The following is a 20,348-nucleotide window of genomic DNA, read 5'->3' as shown; positions in this document are numbered from 1 at the left end:
TGTGTTGGCAATGAACCGGGAAAACGCGTGACATAAAGTAATTATTTATGTATACGGGAGACCGGGAGTTAAATGTTATATGGATCAGCAGAAATAATTACTGGATCACTTTTCACCATGCTTAACCTTTTCCATGCCGTGTCAAACACAAAAGCTGTCACTCAGACGCCACATCATTGAAGTGTCAAAACTGTAGTTGAACTTTATGTATATGCACGTAGGTCGATGTTGCTCTGTGGTCTGTGACCGATTAATCGGTCTTTGGCGTTGAACCTACGGTGCGGATATATCGGTCATTGGCGTCCAAAAGGTTAAATGATCTTATAGGTCACCTTATTTATATAACAACTAGCGACCCGCCCGGTTTCCCACGGGATAACTAATTATAGGTACGTAAACCTTTTTCTTGAATCACTCTATCTATAAAAAAAATTACATCAAAATCCGTTGCGTAGTTTTAAAGATCTAAGCATACATAGGGATAGAAAGACAGCGGGAAGCGACTTTGTTTTATACTATGTAGTGATAGTCACTTACAATGTCTTAACCCTTAAATGCATGATTTTTTCTGTTTGCCCGAAATTAATATATGTGTTACGTAATTGTTTGCTGATTATGGAAATATGGTAAAAAAAATATAACATCGATTTTCACTGCGAAATCAGTGTTAGAAGTTGCATAGGCTAAATCATATTTATGTAAATATATAATTTTCAGTAAGAGATATATGATAAATACCACTATCATCAGAAAGGTACACTATTTGTGATACACCTATGATAGAGTTTTTAAATATAAAATAATTACTAAACCCAAAAAACCATACAATATCACATACTAAAAATCATCAAATTATGAATTTTTTCAAATTTTCTGACATATCGTCTTAAAACGAATGTAATTTTTATAAATTAAAATATTGCGTAGATTTATATAAAAAATCGGAAACCGGATTAGTTTTTCTTATGATATCACTCATTGTCATTTATTTTGGATAGCTGCATATTGAGCCACGGACCATCAAATATACGATGCATATATACATCATTATGCATTTAAGGGTTAAATATATGCAATTACATAAAAACTCTTTAGTAATAGTACTAAAGATTCTCCAGATCCCGGCCAACCGAACACAGAGCTTTTATAAAATATTTAAGGGAAACTTTAGCCTATTAACAAGCTTTTATTAGGTCTACCTGTATGTAACTAACTATGTAATGGAATCTAAGGTAACTAATTTACATACCTCGCAACCGAGCTAGCAAATCTGTAGCAGTTGTACGTCAGGGTTATCACTACTACGCATAAACTAAAGTACAAAAAATATTTTTTCTTTGTTTTCAAACACACCAATATTTTCAAGCAGTGAAAATTCCATGTTAATATTTGAAAGAAATGCGTAAAAAAACGTGATTTTTTAAACAAAATAACAGATACATTGAAACGCATCTAATATTGACATTGACCTGTTAATTTATATTATTTTGACAGTAAATTAAACCGGGTTATATCGGAAGAGGGTCAACAAGGTTCTCGATCAATTTTATTAATCTTACATACAACAAAGTTAAAGCAAAATGGTTCATCAGAATCGCCAACCCTGACACAAAACTGTCATATGCTACGGTTTTGCTAGCTCCGTTGCGGGGTATGCTAATTTAACCATCTTCCAAGGATTGTAGCGTCATGAAAATTGGCAGCTGTATGTAGTTCTGATGACAATACAATAATATGATACTGTCGAACTGATCTGATGATTACTAGATAGGGTAAAGGCACCAGTAGTCAGCCTTATAACGACTTTTTTAAGTTTTAACGTTCGGCATTTCTACAGGATTAGTCGGATAATTAAACAAATGACATGGTTATATCAATTGTTTATCATAGTTTTAAAACAAAATATTTAAAAAAATAACAATCCTCTTTATAGTATCTCTAATTAAGTTTAAACAAAAAGTGGCACTTTTCTCCAGTAGTCAGCCTCCAAAATCCAGTGAGCAGCCTCTGTGTACCCAGTACTCAGCCTATATAAACTATTCATAATAATTATATCAAAATCACTAATATTTATATCAAAATCAACGATATTATAATATTTATTTTTTCTTTATAATTTTTGTTATCGTTATTATAGTTAGTTGTAGTTTTTAATTTTAGTTTATAATTTTTTGCATATATCAAAATCAACGATTTTATAAAATCTATTTTTTATTTATAATTTTAGTTATTGTTATTGTAGTTAGTTGTAGTTATTAATTTTAGTTTATATTTTTTTTGCATATATGTATTACTTACCTACTTGTTTACGTATTTAATAAAAAAAAAACTTATATATATATATATATATATACAATTCTTATGACACGAAATTTGTTGACCATAGGTAATTAATTAACTAACACTATTCTTGCAAATTAAAAATCGCAATATTTATTTTCTAATAATTAATCCGTCAAAAATTAACGAGGTAAATCAGGTAATATATAATTATGTTCCTAGTAGGTATTCGGTAAAAAATAATTAATCGAGTCTATGCAGATCTAATTATCATTATTAAACAAAGTCATATACCGACCAGGAAAAAGCAAAATGATAGTTATGTATAGTTAACGTCAAAAATATGTATACACTTTTGAACCTTATTTCAATGAGATAGGGTTTAAAAATGGGGACATATTTTTGGCGGCGACGTACCAAGCAAGGTCAATGGCTGAGTACTGGATCCGCGAAACCCAGTGCTCGGCCGCATTAAAACGTTATTTCAAATGCGGCTGACTACTGGGTTTTACTTTAAATTGGCTAGGGCATGTCTAACTAAATTTGAAAATGTAAATTTAACGGTCCTAACGGTCACATTGGCTCGAAAATAATAAAATAAACGAATAACCCAAAGGTCAGCCGTGGGGGGCTGGGCACTGGATTCTTTGAAAAAAAGTGTTATCCAGTGGCCAGCCCCCTCAATTTATAAGTGAAATATTGATATTTTCATTCAAATATAATGCAATTTAATAGATAAACTAATAAATAAACCAATAATTAACAAAAACAATAACTTTTAACATTAAAACATAGTTTTTCTTGCCTGTTAAGAGAACACCACGTGCAGTAAAAAATATGGCGGACATGATACTATTGCACTCTTCGACAAACAGCACCTGTATGAACGAGTATATTTCTTCCGCCCGTTCCCTCACCGCACTTGTCGTGTGACGTATTAACCAATAAGGAATCAAAGCTCCTATTTGAGTACTCGCGATTTGTTTAAACGAATATACCAGATATTTATGACCAATAAACGACTCAAAAGGCTGACCACTGGTCCCTGGCTGGCCACTGGTGCCGTTACCCTACTCGTTTACGAACTTAGAACAATATTTTTGAGCATTGACTCCTCATCTTTTTTCCAGGTCTCTTCACTTGAAAGGACAGAACCTCACTATTATTGTGTTAAACAATAAAACGAACATATTGGATAGTAGATTAAAAGCGAGATAAAAACACGATTGTTATCACTATAATCGATTAACAGTAAACTGATGGTGATAGGGATCTGATGTTATAAGCTATAGTTACTCGAAATTAAACTTAGCCATTGCAAGGAAAGGGAAAACATCAGAGACAGATATCTCAGACAACCGAAGTTGTACGCCTACGCTCATGAAATGATGTCTATTCACGGGCTTGATTACCGGACGAGTGTTTTAAACATGGCCGAGCATCGGCGAAGGTGACAAGTAATACAAGGCAGGCAACCTCGGTTCTGATCGGACTAGACTTGAGAGAGTCGAGATGGGTAAAGACCTTATTGATATCATGATAACTATTATTTTAACGGAAATAATAAGTTTTCACCACACCAACTCGGAAAGGCTTACTTTGCACTTCAAAAACTGATAGCAAAGTTGCATTTTATTCACATGTGAGGCAAAGTAATCAAATGCAAATTTTGAGTTGTTTTCTTATGTTTGCTGGTAGAATTGACTTTTAAATGATTATGTTAGATGATAAATATTTAATAACATTAATTTGGATTTAATTTGATTTGATTTTGTTTGATATTTTACATTTAATATTTGCTTCGGGTTGGTGTGGTGAAAAAATTTGTGTTTCACTCGGGGGCAAATTTTGTTTAACCCTCGTGTTTTGAAACCCTCGCATTGCTTAAGATTCCATTTTTCGAACCACACGCTTCGCTCGTGGTTCAATTTTGGGATCTTTTGCTTGCTCGGGTATCAATATTAGCACGAGCGGTTAAACAACAACTTTGCCCCCTTGTAAAACAAATAACTATTATCAGTTTCTAGAATAACATTAATGTAGAGGTACCTACACATCATTATAATGAAGTTAATAATCTAGTAACATAACCCAATAAGTACCTATTTGGTAAACAAAACCGTTTTCCAACATAATATCCTTATTTTGTTCTTTAGAGAATGAGGAAAACGCCAAAAGGATTGTTTGAAGTATTATATCAAATTATGTTACCTACATTCGTTACTTCTGAAACCAGTCAACCGCATCGGGACATGACATGAATGTTCACTTAAGCATTTTCGGGTTTAGGTGGCTTAAACCATGAAATATTCACGCTATTTGTCATAGCGAAGAATTATTGCCTTAAAGTAACAAGGAAATTGTAGCAACGGTCCTTTAAGTCGGTTTATTGAAATCATTCGTGACAAAATTAAATGTATAGATCGTGAGTAAGTCGAAACCTTCTACTAGAGCAGATACAACTTTTAGAATAATCCATTTGCCTACAAAAATTGTTCCGATTTGGTCACAACATCAATCCATCCTTCAAATATGCAAGAAATTTCCAAAATGATAAATATAGACACATTCAATCACAACCACTAGTACAGACAAACATTTCTTGTTACTACGGATTTAATCAACTACCAACATAATAATTTGAGTGCATCCAGTTTAATCCAAATGGACTAAACAAAACATCACGTAGCCTTCGTTCACAGGCAATTATGCGAACACTCAAGGCTAGCCTCGGTAATAACTTTCCTTTATAAATACTGTACAAAACACTACACTAGACTTATGTTAACCGTTGACTTACTGTAACCTGGAGTGCCTGCTTGAAATCATGAACAAAAACAATATACACCGCATCCTGCAGCTATTTCGATCCATTGGGCCTGAGGTATTCCTCAGTTACAGTGTTTTCCTGCACTAAAAGCAAAACATAGCTCTCAAGATTCACAGGTCGAGCGGGCACTCCAGGAACAGCGAGTGATTTGAGTGGTGCTACCTGTGACGCTGAGCAAAGACATGGTGAGGCTCTTGTCTTAGGAGCTGGCTTGGCCCGTCGACCCGGGGCGGTCGGCGGGGCCGCCGCCTCACCGGCCGCCGCGGGGCGGCATATTTTGACTCGCGCGCCCGATTCACGCGGGCCGGCAACCGACTGACGCCCGGCTACTCACCACCGGCCGCGCAAGCGTACTACGCTCCACTCTGACATCACCGGCACCGGATTATTTTCGCCCGGAGAGGTAAATACCCTCACATCGATCGGACCCGGTTAAACTTGATGCAATTATTGCACTGTCCTGGGCCTGCTCATGCAGTTCTCATGGTTGGTACACTGACCCTTATCCGGCCCTGAAATTAGGTCATCCCTTTGCTTGTATTGACGTTTTCTGTTCAGTGAGTTGCAATGATTCAGTGTACTTGAGCACCTTAACTTGAGTCGCGTTAACTTAGCTAGGTCGTGTTAGGTTTAGGTAGGTATTTATAATAGGAGTGTTAGGACTAAAAATACACCAGGCGTACCAATGACTTGATTACTTTACTATACATATAGATTCGTTATTATGTCATTGAACTGCTAAGAATTAAATAAAAACACAGATTCTCTTGTTAAAGTTGTTTGATTGTTTGGGCAGTTGATAAGATTATATCGCTTGTATGTTATTAAGTAATATATAGGTATATGTATAGAGGAATAAAGAAGCTAGACCTGTCGATGGTGTCACAAGAGGTCACGCAGCTAGCATGGTTATAATGAAAAGTGGGTATGAGGTACTTACTTCAAAAACGAAGTGTTATAGGCTTATAGGCAGACATCGGATTTTCGAAAAGATGATAAGTATGAGTTTGAAAGCCAAAAACCTCACCAAATATCATCCAAGGGGAGGTGGGGGGGTCAAGAAGTAGCCATAAACACCTCGCGTGATTTATCTTGGTCTAACTCTATAGTGCAATTAGTTATTTCATGAATAACTATCGCAGTAACCGCCGACAATATTACCTAATATAGTGCAATTATTTCAATAAATCCTAGCGTAAAATAATTTCAAACGTAGCAATTTGCTTTTAAGATTGTATTCAACGCCAGACACCAAAAGGTTTAAGTGAGTTTCAGGTGTTTCCAGTCGTTGTCTTAGCAGCCCGATTCGCGACTCGCATGACAATGAACTGCCCTAATAATAGGGTCGTTTAAGGCTCTATTTGGAAATTACTTACGCCAATTTGGTTTTACCTAGATACAGAAAGATAAAATAATAATTATAGGTAATACAGTTGCTATTTTGATATTGTACACTTGACTTTGGTTGACAACATGAAATTATAAGTTTCGCTCAGTCGCTGCTGTAGCCATAAGTACGTAGTAACCGATAAAACAAACTATAGGTTTCCCGGTATGTAAAGAAAATGCTTCGTAGATCGTAGAAACGAAAGGCCAATGTGTCGTTAGTGGTAAATCACTTAAGCGACTGAACTATTACTATTAGATTAGTTATATTATTTATACCCTACTAAAAAAAACTATCAGCGAGTTATCCTACTCATATGAACCCAGGAATCGTCTTAATCGAATAGTACAGTCACCTGCAATAGTATATTATTCTTCGAAGGCCGCAAAACTATATGACACGCTTTTAGGGCTGTACAAATAAGATCGTGTCAGATATTTTTGCGGCCTTCAAAGAGTAACATACTATTGCAGGTGACTGAACAACTACGTACGTATATACTACCTACTTACATTACTTACATACCTACTTAACTTACGTAACTACGTACTTAGTAGTATACCTAGTACGTTGCCCTTTTATAATACATACAAAGGCTTACAGCACATAAACAAAACAAACAAACCCAGTTTTTAACCACGATAAATGACGTTCTCAAGTAATTTGCAAGCTTGCTTAATTAAAGTAAAATAAAGCCACACAAGTTTCGTCCAATTTAAATAAGTTTCCAACTCGTTGTCGCTGCTTGCCGACTTGTACTCTAGTGTTCCAGGCATTCGAACATTACTAATGTGTACAATTCGATATTATTTTGATATCAACCCCGTTGTGGCCCAACTTACGTACCTATCCACGTCGCCATAGTAACTGTATAGAAAAGTGTATACTTATGTTAGGGCAAAGACTGTACGACTGTGCGAGAAGGTGTTATTGCAACTCTATGTCATACTTAGGGTGGCGACCAGTCATACTAAGTAAACCACTTTTATTATGTAACTAACTACAAAATCGCGAAAAAAAATGGGCGTTTCTAACGTAGGATATTTACGCCGATCGGATGTTGATGTTATGGGACAATTTTTTTTGCCAACGCGGGGTTGGTCTGATACTTACTAAAAGTTATTTGTTAAAGTTTGTAAAGCATCCTGTATGCTGTGCGAGCCAAATGGAGTTTGTAGGATAACAGAAGAGTCGTGGAATATAAGGGAACCAATACATTCTATGACTCTTCTCTTTCCGCACAAATTATGCTGTGAGTGTCAATAAGAATCCAAATTTAAAGCAATTTGAAAAGTTCGAATGACACCCCAGGTATACGGATATACAAGCATATATAACTTACGTTTCTAGCGCGCATGCCTAGCATGCAAGCGAGGTAGTAAGGCCGATTTTCTGCCACCCATACAATTTGACACGCTACGTGCTACAGCGTAACAGACGAGTTGTAAAATATGCGTACATTTTTTATGTTTATATTGGAGCGGTTCGGAGTTTTAAAATTTGTTATTGAAGGTTCGAAGTTCCATAATATTGTATTAATATGTTATTTTATTAGATACTCTCAGCGTCTCTCACTCGCACCAATAAACAGGGTGGATTTTCCCTTTTTACGCAATGTAGGTAAATGTTTCGACCCTCTTTTTGTACTTTTTTCCGAACCAGAATTATCGAGGAGAGCGTTTGGAGAGTTGAGCGTTTTAAAGGAGGCTTTTATGACCTCACTACCTTGGCTATTCTTTGCCTTTTAAAGGGTTATACTTATCAGCAGGTAAATGTAAACATATTTTTGGCGTCTGACGACTAAACTTTTCCAAAATCTGGTACCTAATGTTAATAATATAATCAATTTTAATTGAAATGCTAGGGAAGGTCTAATAAGTAATAAGCATCTTGGCATAGCAGCACGAGATCAGGTAGCTGCCCTCAGTACCCCATTAAAAAAATCCACCTGTATAAGTACAGACGAGATACAGGATACACCAATGGAAATGGAAATGAAATCGACCTCAATAATTATGTAAGTTCCCTGGAATTGTGTTGCCATAAATACTCAAATATTTATAGATAAGTCAATGTATTTCAGAAGCATAACAAACATACATTAAAAGTATGCCCCTCTTGTTACCCCTTTGCTACACTTGCAGACCCATATTTGTTGGTCTGTATCCAAAATATAAACTGTAAACTGGTGGATTCAGGTACAAATCCCTTATGTAAGACCATCGTGTTTAATCCCTTTGAGACCACCGTAGACAAATCAATATACGAGTATACCTGCTTATATTCCGAGGTATAAGGAGAAATTCTGTATACAGTCCCTACTAATATTGTTAACTAGCGACCCGCCCCGGCTTCGCACGGGTTAACAAATAATACACAAATCTTCCTCTTGAATCACTCTATCTATTAAAACAAACCGCATCAAAATCCGTTGCGTAGTTTTAAAGATCTAAGCATACATATGGACAGACAGCGGGAACCGACTTTGTTTTATACTATGTAGTGATGCGAAAGAAACTCCGTAAGTCTGTCTGTTACCTCTTCACGCTTATCAATTCAATCAGAGAGGTAGTTTAATTGCAATTAATCGTCTTCTCTTAGTAATCGGGTTGTCATGTTCGCGTTTGAGACCCTTGAATATGAGGATTCTGCGATGACAGCTTGACGGCACATACAGGGCCTATCATCAGCCTATATACTATTCATCCTACTGTTATGTATAGGTAATGTACATTTGGAAAAACTACAACTGGGGGCCGTTTAAAAGTTGCAAATTTAAATAATTCCGTTCTAAAGTGACCTAACGGGGCAAACTTATAAAATGTATATGAGATTCAGACCCGTTTTAGTTAATAATAATGTGTAAAAATCGTGATTTAAACCCAGTTGCAAATTACAGACCTTCTCCCACATACTCCCACTGTCTCATTAGATCGGGTCATCACTACGTTAATCCGGTGCAGATTGGGGACTTTTTCGCATACTGATACAGAATCGTTCACCGCGGCAGATCAAAGTGTCATAAAAATGACTAACGCCCACTTGCACCATCCTATTAACCCGGGGTTAAGCGGTTAAACCGTTAACCCAGTATCAAATTAGGTATAACTCCAGGTGTAACCGGTTAACCCCGGGTTATTGAATGGTACAAGTGGGCCTTAAGGTGCATCCACACCGCAGTTAACTTTGTGGAGCAACACTGTGCAACACGGTAACATTAGGTAATTTACCTTAGAAACTGTTGCTTTACAGTTGGTCCACAAAAGCTCAGGGTGTGGATGCACTTTTACAGAATCATTACATAGTATACGTATGCTTAGATCTTAAAAACTACGCAACGGATTTTGATACTGTTTTTTTAATAGATAGAGTGATTCAAGAGGAAGGTTTATGTATAATTTGTTAACCCGTGCGAAGCCGGGGCGGATCGCTAGTAATATACTATGATATACATATATATCGTAGGCTTTGTTGATTAGTATCATGTTTAGCAAAGCCCCGTATCCGTTGGCTTAATAAATCGCCACGAGATACGATGAGGTGTCATAATAAATTTGGGACTTATCCCCGGGGAGGCGCGTTAAACGCGGTGGCAAACGGGTTGGACTGTAGCAAAGGGGGGGCTGGGACTTAGATTTTTTTTGACAAAGTGGTGTCATTATGACACTATTTTTAAATGATTGTAATGTGTATATCACGTCAAAATAAGCATCTTTTATTGGAAAAACTTTTCTCTAAAATAAAAAATGGCCGAGTTAGACACCTCCAAAGATTGATATTTTTAAAGGGAGCTGGGACTTTTTCATTTTCATTGAGAGTGGTGTCATTATGACATATATTTTAAATGATTTTAATGTATAGAACACATCGAAATAAGCAACTTTTACTTGGAAAACTTTTTACTAAAACTGAAAATGGCGGAGATAGAGCTTAAGGCAGGCCAGGCTTTTAAGGCAGGTCGGAGTAGGTACGACGACGAGCGAAGCGAGGAGGAGTGTTAGGTAGAACTGCGACCATACAGCGCGCGAGCCGAGCGAGCGAAGCGAGCGTGCCGCGGCAGCGGCCGGCGAAGCGCCAGAACCGACGTTTTTATAATAATACAATTTTACAAGTCCCAGCTCCCTTTAAAAACATCAATCTTTGGTCGCGTCTAACTCGGCCATTTTTTATTTTAGAGAAAAGTTTTTCCAATAAAAGATGCTTATTTTGACGTGATCTACACATTACAATCATTTAAAAATAGTGTCATAATGATACCACTTTGTCAAAAAAAATTCTAAGTCCCAGCCCCCCCTTTCGTACAGTCTGGCCGGCAAACGACCACTCTCAGCCTTTTGATGTTTAAATTGCCGTAGAGCGTGTCAACGGTACGATAAATAAGTCGATTAATGGGACCACGCCTAGCTTTTCATGGAAGCAGTATTTGATATCCGTTAAGGCGATTACCTTCTGAAGAATCCCGAAAGAAACAACTTCGCCTGTTTAAAACTCTTAAAAAATTGTTTCAACAATTTTTTGCTTGCTTTTTATGAGAAAGTGCAGGAAGCAATCCCACAGCACAAGATGTATGTTGGGCAGACGATCTTGAAGCCCTTATATGTCAGAAAAGGTTGGCACGAGATGTCCAGATACAATTACAAACGCACTCACCTGTGAATCAACGGTGCAAATAATCCAGGGTTAGTGCGGGAGTCTATGTCGCATTAAACGTTCTTGCAGCTTTGCTAATACTTCGCTGAAATTTATAGCACGATATTTTTTAGTTAAAACGCGCAGTTTAACATCTAGCAGTGAATGACATTAATGACACATTATGTAACTATATGTTTTTTTATCTTTAGTAATGGATGGTAATATTGGTAATAATCAAGGTGGACAGCAAAAAGGTTAACAAGTAGTAAATTGTTAAAAAGAGATGAGTCAGACCAAGATAATTCTGCAACGATTTTGATAGCACACGCAGTGGAAGTGTTATTTTAAACGTCAAACTTCTATGAAATTATGACGTGCACTGCCTGTGCTATCAAAATTGTTTGTATGTATGTATGTAATGTATGTATATACTTTATTGCACATGGAAATAAAAACACGAGAAACATAGTGTGTAGTGTTTGATGACTGACCTCGGTCTAACTTCTATCTATACTATCAACATTTAGATTACTCTAAGTGATCTAGAGTTTTTATAATTAAATATAAGTAATCTAAATTACCTACGAAAGTTTCAAAATTAAAATTTAAATGGCATGCACAACGTTTTGTACGACTTGACCTACTTAATTATAGAACAGTCCCCTAGTTCCCCTATTCCCATAGTGGTCACGACCCGTGGCTTTGAGGAACCGATTGAGAAGAATAAGTGCTTTTCTTAGTTAGGTGGGCCCAAAACCAATTTTAAAATGCTTCCGGATAAAGCCTATCTTATTAAAATTTCGGAAGTGTCTTTGACAGTCATTTTTTGCTGGGGTGAATGTTTGGGTCATAGGTACCTATAGTATTTTTCTAACTCAATAGAAATAAAATTTGCGAGATTTAGCGTTTTTAGGTAGGTATAAAATAAATAAATAAATATTGGGGGACATCTTACACAGATCAACCTAGCCCCAAACTAAGCAAAGCTTGTACTATGGGTGCTAGGCGACGATATACATACTTATATAGATAAATACATACTTATATATATAGAAAACATCCATGACTCCGGAACAAATATTAGTGTTCATCACACAAATAAATGCCCTTACCGGGATTCGAACCCAGGACCATCGGCTTAGCAGGCAGGGTCACTACCCACTAGGCCAGACCGGTCGTATATATTATATGGAGATGATAGTTTGAAAATTATTAAGGTATTTAACTTACGTAAGTTATAAATAATGTTCCACCGAGTCGTCAAAACTATTGAGATGTTTTTTTGTGACTGAGGTAAATAAATATAAGTTGATTAATTTTACCGACGCGGGCGTGACATAGGTTGCAATACGTAAACCAACTATGAAGGAGGATTTTCAAATATAAGTTCTTCAAACGTTTTGCCTGTTAAGTAGGTACGAAGTACCTATAGACAATTCCCATTAACCTTTTCGACGCCGTGTCAAACACAAAAGCTGTCACTCAGACGCCACGTCATTGAAGTGTCAAAACTGAAATTGAACTTTATGCATATGTTCGTAGGTCTATGTTGCTCTGTGGTCTGTGACCGATTAATCGGTCTTTGGCGTTGAACCTACGGTGCGGATATATCGGTCATTGGCGTCCAAAAGGTTAATTTTAACCTTTGAAATTACTTGGAACGTTTTTGCTCTAGATAATGTTTCGGATTACCATATTAGGGCCCTTTTGTAGAATATAGGACGTAATCTCTTGAAGTACGCGAGAACTTTAGCAGGTTCTTTGATAAATTTCATGCAGATGGGTACTAAGTACAGTCATCGGCAGTTAAAATTAGAGTGTTTATTTTAGGGCAAAGATTTATCACAATGTTCATTTAACTATTGAACCAATAGGGCTTGATAGACATTTGTTTCCACATGTATTTAATTGCGTTCTAATTGACTAATTTCTTATTTTCTTGCGTTTTTCGTCGTGATTGATCTGTTGCAATAACTATCTGAAGGAAATCAACTTGTTTGTCTGAGTCTAAATCTTGTAAATTCTTTATCAATTACTACTTAAGGTAAAGGGCCCCTGTTTCGGCAGGTTAAGGCTCTTGAGAGTTTGTATATTACTAAGCATTTTTTTTTTAATATTACTAAGCATATCAATACCTTGAAAGCTTTTGAGTAAGTTATATTAGTTCTTTGTTAATAATTTAATGTATGAACTATAGGGTTTTAGTTGAAACTTATTTTTATATGAATTTTTTCGTGAACCTCTTATTTGGCTCCCATTTCGTGATACAAATTTAGCTCAGCTCCTAAGTTCGTGAATTCGTGTCCCCTGTTTCGGAATAAAGTTTTCTTAGAGTAATTGGTGATAATTTGCTGATAATAATTTTAATTATTTAACGGTCTTACCTACTTACCAGTAATTGTAAGGTCAAATTAATAATAATATAAAAAAAAATGTTAAATATTGAGAGCTAGCTTAAAGTTTTTTGTACTCGTCGTCTTTAATAGTTGAATTAAGACTTCGTAAACCATATGGATACTTTATTACTTGATTAAAAGCCGAACTATATAAATAAAAAAAATAAAAATAAAAATTCAAAAAATAAAAATACAGAAAAAAAAATTAACTATCTTATACGTTAAATATACTTGGTCAACCAGATCTTGACAGTAGAAAAAGGCGGCAAATTTGAAAAATGTACGCGCGAAGGGATATCGTCCCATAGAAAATTTGAATTTCGCGCCTTTTTTTACTGACAAGATTTGGTTGACCAGTTATATAAACATACACAAAAATAAATCAAATAAATTGAATTATAAATAAAATTGTGCTAGTAGTTAATATGAGAATATACGTGGAATATACCTTAAAAATTTAAACTCGGGTCACATTCAAACTCGTTTTATGAGAATTCTAGTGAAAAAAACATATACCGAATTTCGCTCATACGAAACTTCATGAAATACATTAATTGTTTTCTAATTTATTTTTTTAATTATCTTCGTTGTTCTATTTCAAAACAAGCACTCAAAATGTATCTAGAAAATCCTTGATTCGTTAGTGGCACGAAATAGGAGACACACGAAAAATAAAATGACTGCTATTTCGTGAGTTGATTTATTGCAATTTTAAGGTATTTCTATGCATATATTCAATATTTTTTCTTATCAAATCAATTACTAAGGAACCCACAGAAACACTCCCAAAAACTTTTATTCGAATGGGTTTAGCTTTTCCTTCCTATAAGCTTAACAAGTGAGAGCGCGCACTTTACGCCTAAAAAAAGTGCACGCATATAACACAGCTGTTCGCGGCCGTCTGATAGTTTCGACCGTCGTATTACTCTCAGTTTAATCACTAAAATATTGGTTATTATTTTATTGAAGAGATTAAATAATACAGATTTTTTTCATATGTATAATTTAAATAAACAATACTTGAATTCCTTATTATTTGCGCCAGAAACAAAACTAACGAAATAACGTACTAACACGAACTTGGGGCCCTTTACCTTACTTAGCCTAACCTAATACCAATGGCTCACAGTGGTCAAAAATGATTGACCTTTCATTATTGGCTTCGCTAATTCCAATTACCCGAAAGGCAACGATAAAACATGTCTACTTAATTTAACATCCACATTAACGCCGACTCCTAAACCAAAGGTTTCATTACAAAATGCCGTTTGTCACGGCCAGGCGTCCGTAAAAACGGCATTACGACCATTATAAGCTGATAGCCATTGTTTGTAAATAATTGACGTCAAAGTTTTTTAACCGAATGTATCAGCTTGTTGAGCCAAGGCTCCTCACAAATAACCTTTGTCAATGAATTGTAGCCATCAGCGTTACGTAACTAGCACGTGGTGGTCGCAGCGTCATTCGGCACACGAGCATATCCGGAAAATCGCGAAGTCGGCACGTATATCGATCGGACGAATCGCGAACGCGCGACGCGGCTGTGACGTCAGCAACGTTTGGGTGTGAAAAATAGGAGTGACTGTACAGCGTCGAATGGAGTATTAAAGATTGAATCTTATTGTGTGTCGGTAAGGTTGATTTTAAGATGATTCGCGTTTGAGTGTTAGTTTGTTATGATAATGGGTGGATTGTTGTCCCCCGCAAGCAAGCCTCCTGACCCACATATCGTAAAAGCAGAGTATAGTGCGTATTGCGTATGCACCAGCCACAATTAGACTAGTTTATGCAAACATAGTAGTGTATTATTGAAATTAGGTACTACTCATGAAATGCGTTGGCAGTAGTAGTAAGCTTTGAGTTTTAGCTATAAATAGATAGGTATTGATTTTATTTTAGACATTACTAAAATTGCTGTAAGTGTGGCAATGATATTTTGAGTTCAGTACTTAAATGTTCTTGAACCTATACTAACTTCTGCCCGCGGCCGCGACTTCGTCTGAGTTAAAGTAGTATTTTTATATATGTCGGCGGCCGATCGTCAGATCAGGCAGATCGTAATGTTCCTGTGAAATGTTTTGACGATAGTGACATTAAACCAATATATAGGTAGGATAGGTTCGTTAGGTTGCTTTAGATGCTCGAAGGGCAAACTGCCCAGAAATAAAAACCCCGCGTAGCGGGGCTCCGTCGACTCAGGGAACGGGTCAAAGATTTTCACGTTTCACGATATGCCTAGGAATTTCACGATATGCCTGATCTTACGATCGGCCGCCGACATATACACCCCCTTTTCACCCCCCTAACGCATTCCCTGCCAGCAACCCGCCAGGCGCGCGCTGAGTTCATAAGTCGCTTTTCTCTAGTTATCGGCTACTATCGTATAAAAAATGAATCCCGAGATAAAAACTATCATGTCCTTTCAGGGCTTAATCTATCTTCATACCAAATTTGATCAATGATCGTTTTTAGCGTGAAGAAGTAGACAGACAGACAGACTTTCGCATGAATAATATTAGTATGGATTTGAATACTCATACTCATACTCATTTATTCATAATATTATTATATATTACACGTCACAATTTTATTTACATGAGATAGATTACTAGGTTGTTTAGTGTTACAGAGATTAGATTATTATTACAGTTTCGGTTATAGATAAATATGTCAATTAATTTTACAATAATAAGCGTTATATAAATAAAAATTAAATTTGTACCATGATGTTATGTTGAATATACCTAAATTGAGTCATAATTTCAAATTGTAGAATTCATTCAGGCTATAAAAAGCGTGGGAGAAGAGCCATTTTTTCAATTCCCGCGTAAATGAGTTCGACGATTCTATTAAAGTAATGTCTATGGGCAATTTGTTAAATACTTTTGGGCCCAGTACCTGCATGGTCTTGGACCAATACCAATACCTGGCCCTCTTAGCAACTTCTGCTGCTGACTGTAGGTACCCTACAATAAAGCGCTTAGATATACCAAGACTTCGAATCATACAAAAATGACACTATTCAGCAATTAAAGATGAACCCCCCTTAGGTATTCATAAAACTTAGCAACCTCTGTTACATTTTGTCTCTTTGTAACGAACGGAAAATATCTAAAGGACGGATAAGGACAAACAATTATCAACGGTTGGTTAGATTTGACAGACGTTTATGAATAACGCCATAAATAACAATCTTTATTTTCTTAAAAACGGTATAAAACTGAAAAGAATAAAAAAAATATTATTATAGAGTTAGACCAAGAAAAGTCTGCAGCGATTTTAATAGCCTACGCAGTGCAAGTGTTATTTTAAACGTCAAACTTCTATGAAATTGTATGACGTAAAATAACACTTGCACTGCATGGGCTATCAAAATCGCTGCAGACTTTTCTTGGTCTAACTCTAGGAGAACATCCGGTGGTGTACAATCCTGAATTCTTGGCACAGATAAATCTTTTGGGTAAGTATTAATTTATAAAGAAAAATGTTACTTAGTTACCTACTATTTCTATCTGTTAAATACGAGTACGATCGCATAATTTGGTTATATCCTCCAAGGTTTCAGTAGACCGTAGCGGTAAAATCGGTTGTAAGACAAGGTGCTACGGAAACCCGTAGCAGTGCTACAAGGTGCTACGCGGCTTCCGGCCTACGCTTCGCTCAGTCCAAAGTTAAAATAGAACATTCGAAGTGTATACATAATTCTTAACCTTTTGGACGCCAATGACCGATATATCCGCACCGTAGGTTCAACGCTAAAGACCGATTAATCGGTCACAGACCACAGAGCAACATCGACCTACGTGCATATACATAAAGTTCAACTTCAGTCAATGATGTGGCGTCTGAATGATAGCTTTTGTGTTTGACACGGCGTGGAATATGTATAAAGCAGTGAAATATATTGGGCCACATAATCTGCCGTATTCGAACTTCAAGATATTCACAAGAGACGATACGTACTAGTTCCATTCTAGATACGTTATAGTTTAGATTTCAACTAGTTCTCTTTTGCAGCGCAATTCGGGCAACCAATGTCACTTTTACGATAGATCGTGTTAGATATCTATTAGATGTGAATTAGATCTCGAAGTAATATCTCGTGGAAATCGTTCAAGAGTAGGTATCTGCAGAATCGCGGAAATGTCAAATTTGACAGGTTAGATCTTAAAGATACCGAACCGGTGAGCTCCATCTTAGGCTCTGTCTTCACTTTCCATCAGGTGTGTCTAGAGCCAATCGCCGATCAGTTTAACATAAAAAAAAAAAAAAATATCGTTATCGTAACTTGGCGATGTCTAATAGATGTCTATTACAAAATCCGAATCGGGCCCACATTCCACAACTCTTCTCTTTCCGCACAGACTAGGGTTTGCTCCCGGTACTGAATTTGTATGGCGAGAACCGGAAATTCCCGGGAATTCCCGGTTCTCGCCATACAAACTCAGTACCGGGAGCAAACCCTAGCACAGACTCTACCAGTAGACTTAGCACAGGAGCGCGCAGCGCAGCGCAGGGAGCCGATTTTTGAATTTCGATCGCTCGATTTTGTCACTCGAAAATCGGTGGAAAACGGCGAACGACCGCTCGATTTCGTGTATTTCGTTCAGTAATATCTCCACTACTAGGCATGTAAATTCTACTAATAGAATTGAAAACGAGTGGTCAATATCACTTTCCCAATTTATATTGCTCGTATTTCGCCGTTTTCCACCTATTTTCGAGTGACGAAATCGAGCGAGCGAAATTCAAAAATCGGCCCCCTGGTATTTTTGAAATTCGAGCGATAGAAATTGGGAATCTAGTGGTATTGACCACTCGTTTTCAATTCTATTAGTAGAACTTACATGCCTAGTAGTGGAGATATTACTGAACGAAATACACGAAATCGAGCGGTCGAATTTCAAAAATCGGTCCCCCAGTACCCCGCCCGCAAGGTAGACTATCCGCCTTTTTCTGACTGTATTAATTAGAGAGGGACGGGTAGTCTATCTGGCAGGCGAAATAGTATCAAGGTGCTCCCTAAGATGAGATCACGTAGAACATGTCAAAAACACGGCTGCAAAAATGCATATCCTCTTTTTGATTACAATGGGTATGCACATTTGCAGCTCGCTGTACCTGGCTTAAAAAAGTTTACTGTAATGACAGCGAGATTTTAAAATAGGGAGCGTGCGTGAACTATAGGGGGCAGCACAGGAGCCGTCAGATTTTTAGCGCGAGGCGCAAATGTGAAGTTTAATTTCCGATGTAGCCCCCAAGATGGCAGAACTTACTATGCCCAAGAAAACGTACGAGAACGATACATGGCAGCACTTGCTTTGGCAATGTACATGTTTGTTTCCGATTCAGGCCACCAGATGGCTGGCCAACGCGCACGGTACCTTAGGCCAGGTCAATTTAAACTTACATTGTGACATGGACGCGTGCAGCACCAGAGGTTGCAAGTGCGTTGGCGGCATTTAAGATGGGAGCACGCTCTTTTCGTTAATGTTTGAAGGTGTAACGTCAAGGTTTGATTAGCGCTAAATGGGTTAGGCTTACTTATTTCTTAAAAGTGAAATAAAAACAATACATGACAGGTACTTATTTATTTTAATTATCAATGTCTTTATAATAAACTTTCTGAGAAATTTAAATTTAATTTGATGGATTTTGGAAGATGTTTCTTCGACTCATCTAATGATGATGATGATTGTATATTATAATACAATAAAATATTATTAATTGCATACCTCAATAAAAGAAAACAAAACAAAAATTAAGTAGTGATATTCAACTGACGGTTCTATCGCTAAAAACGATCTCTTCTAGACAACCATTGTGTTGATGTGAACAGATCCTTCAGTCCATAAATATTATTTATCGACACCTAACTCAAGGGCTTTACTTATTAATTATATTAATAATAGGAATATAGAAAAGTAATTTTACATATTTTAATCGCCAAAAACGTCCAATCACGTTAACAGTAAGCCATGTCGTCATACAGTACGACGTCCAGTACGGCTACCATCAGTTTGGCACTGACATAAACGCCGTCGAGAACGTAATTTACTTTCTATACATCTCGCTCGTACTCGCAAATTAGTGCAAACGAGATGTAAAGTAAATTACGTTCTCGATAGCGTAAATGTCCGTTTTGACACTGTCAGTGACTCATGGTACGGGTTATCGATCAAACTTTCCAATACAAAACTCTACAAGTTTGTTTTACAGGTACCTTCTGTTATTATTACTATACTAGTATCTATAAATATTATAATTAATATTTTCCATAAAATGTAATGACATCAAATTAGGATAATTAATAAAATACCACTTTTGGTGTATTTCTGTCGCCATTTGTAGTTGACACACTATGGCGCACAAAAGTTTAAATTCAATCGTTACACACGTAAAATGTATATTATCAATATAACTAAAGCTGCATTTTTATGATGTCGTGTATAAATAAAATAATCTAATTAAAACCATATGTACAAATGCATATAATAATTCCAATAATATTATAGTCTTAAATATATAGGAGGAACTCTTATGATTCGACAGGATTAAATTAGTTATAAACCTACTTTTCTTCCATGGCGTTAGCACACCACATGCGTGTGCAAACCACATGTGTAGACGTTAACGTGCACGTTGTAGACAATATACGTAGCTAGCACAAAGCAGCACAAAGGCGCGACAGTACCTTGCGGCGAGACAGACTACCCGTCCCTCTTTAATTTACATAGTTAGAAAAAGATGGGTAGTCTATCTCGCCGCGAGATACTGTCGCGCCAGTCATGTGCTCGGCTATAGATCCTTATAAGAGACGGCA

General features: G+C 36.7%; 1 protein-coding gene across 1 annotated transcript in view; it reads right to left on the bottom strand.

Annotated features, from left to right (window-relative positions):
• LOC134656601 (protein unc-13 homolog B-like) overlaps positions 1 to 5,726 on the bottom strand; it is a 326,977-nt gene extending 321,251 nt beyond the window's left edge. The window contains exon 1 of the mRNA XM_063512157.1: positions 5,273 to 5,726. Coding sequence (XP_063368227.1) covers positions 5,273 to 5,294 — 22 coding nt within the window. The 5' untranslated portion in view covers positions 5,295 to 5,726. The remainder of the gene's footprint in view (positions 1 to 5,272) is intronic.
• Between the last annotated feature and the right edge of the window lie 14,622 nt (positions 5,727 to 20,348).

The sequence above is a fragment of the Cydia amplana genome, chromosome 18, assembly GCF_948474715.1.
Source record: "Cydia amplana chromosome 18, ilCydAmpl1.1, whole genome shotgun sequence".
Lineage (NCBI taxonomy): Eukaryota > Metazoa > Arthropoda > Insecta > Lepidoptera > Tortricidae > Cydia > Cydia amplana.
The sequence above is the reverse complement of the archived record's forward strand: the minus strand, read 5'-3'. Positions and strand labels throughout refer to the sequence as shown.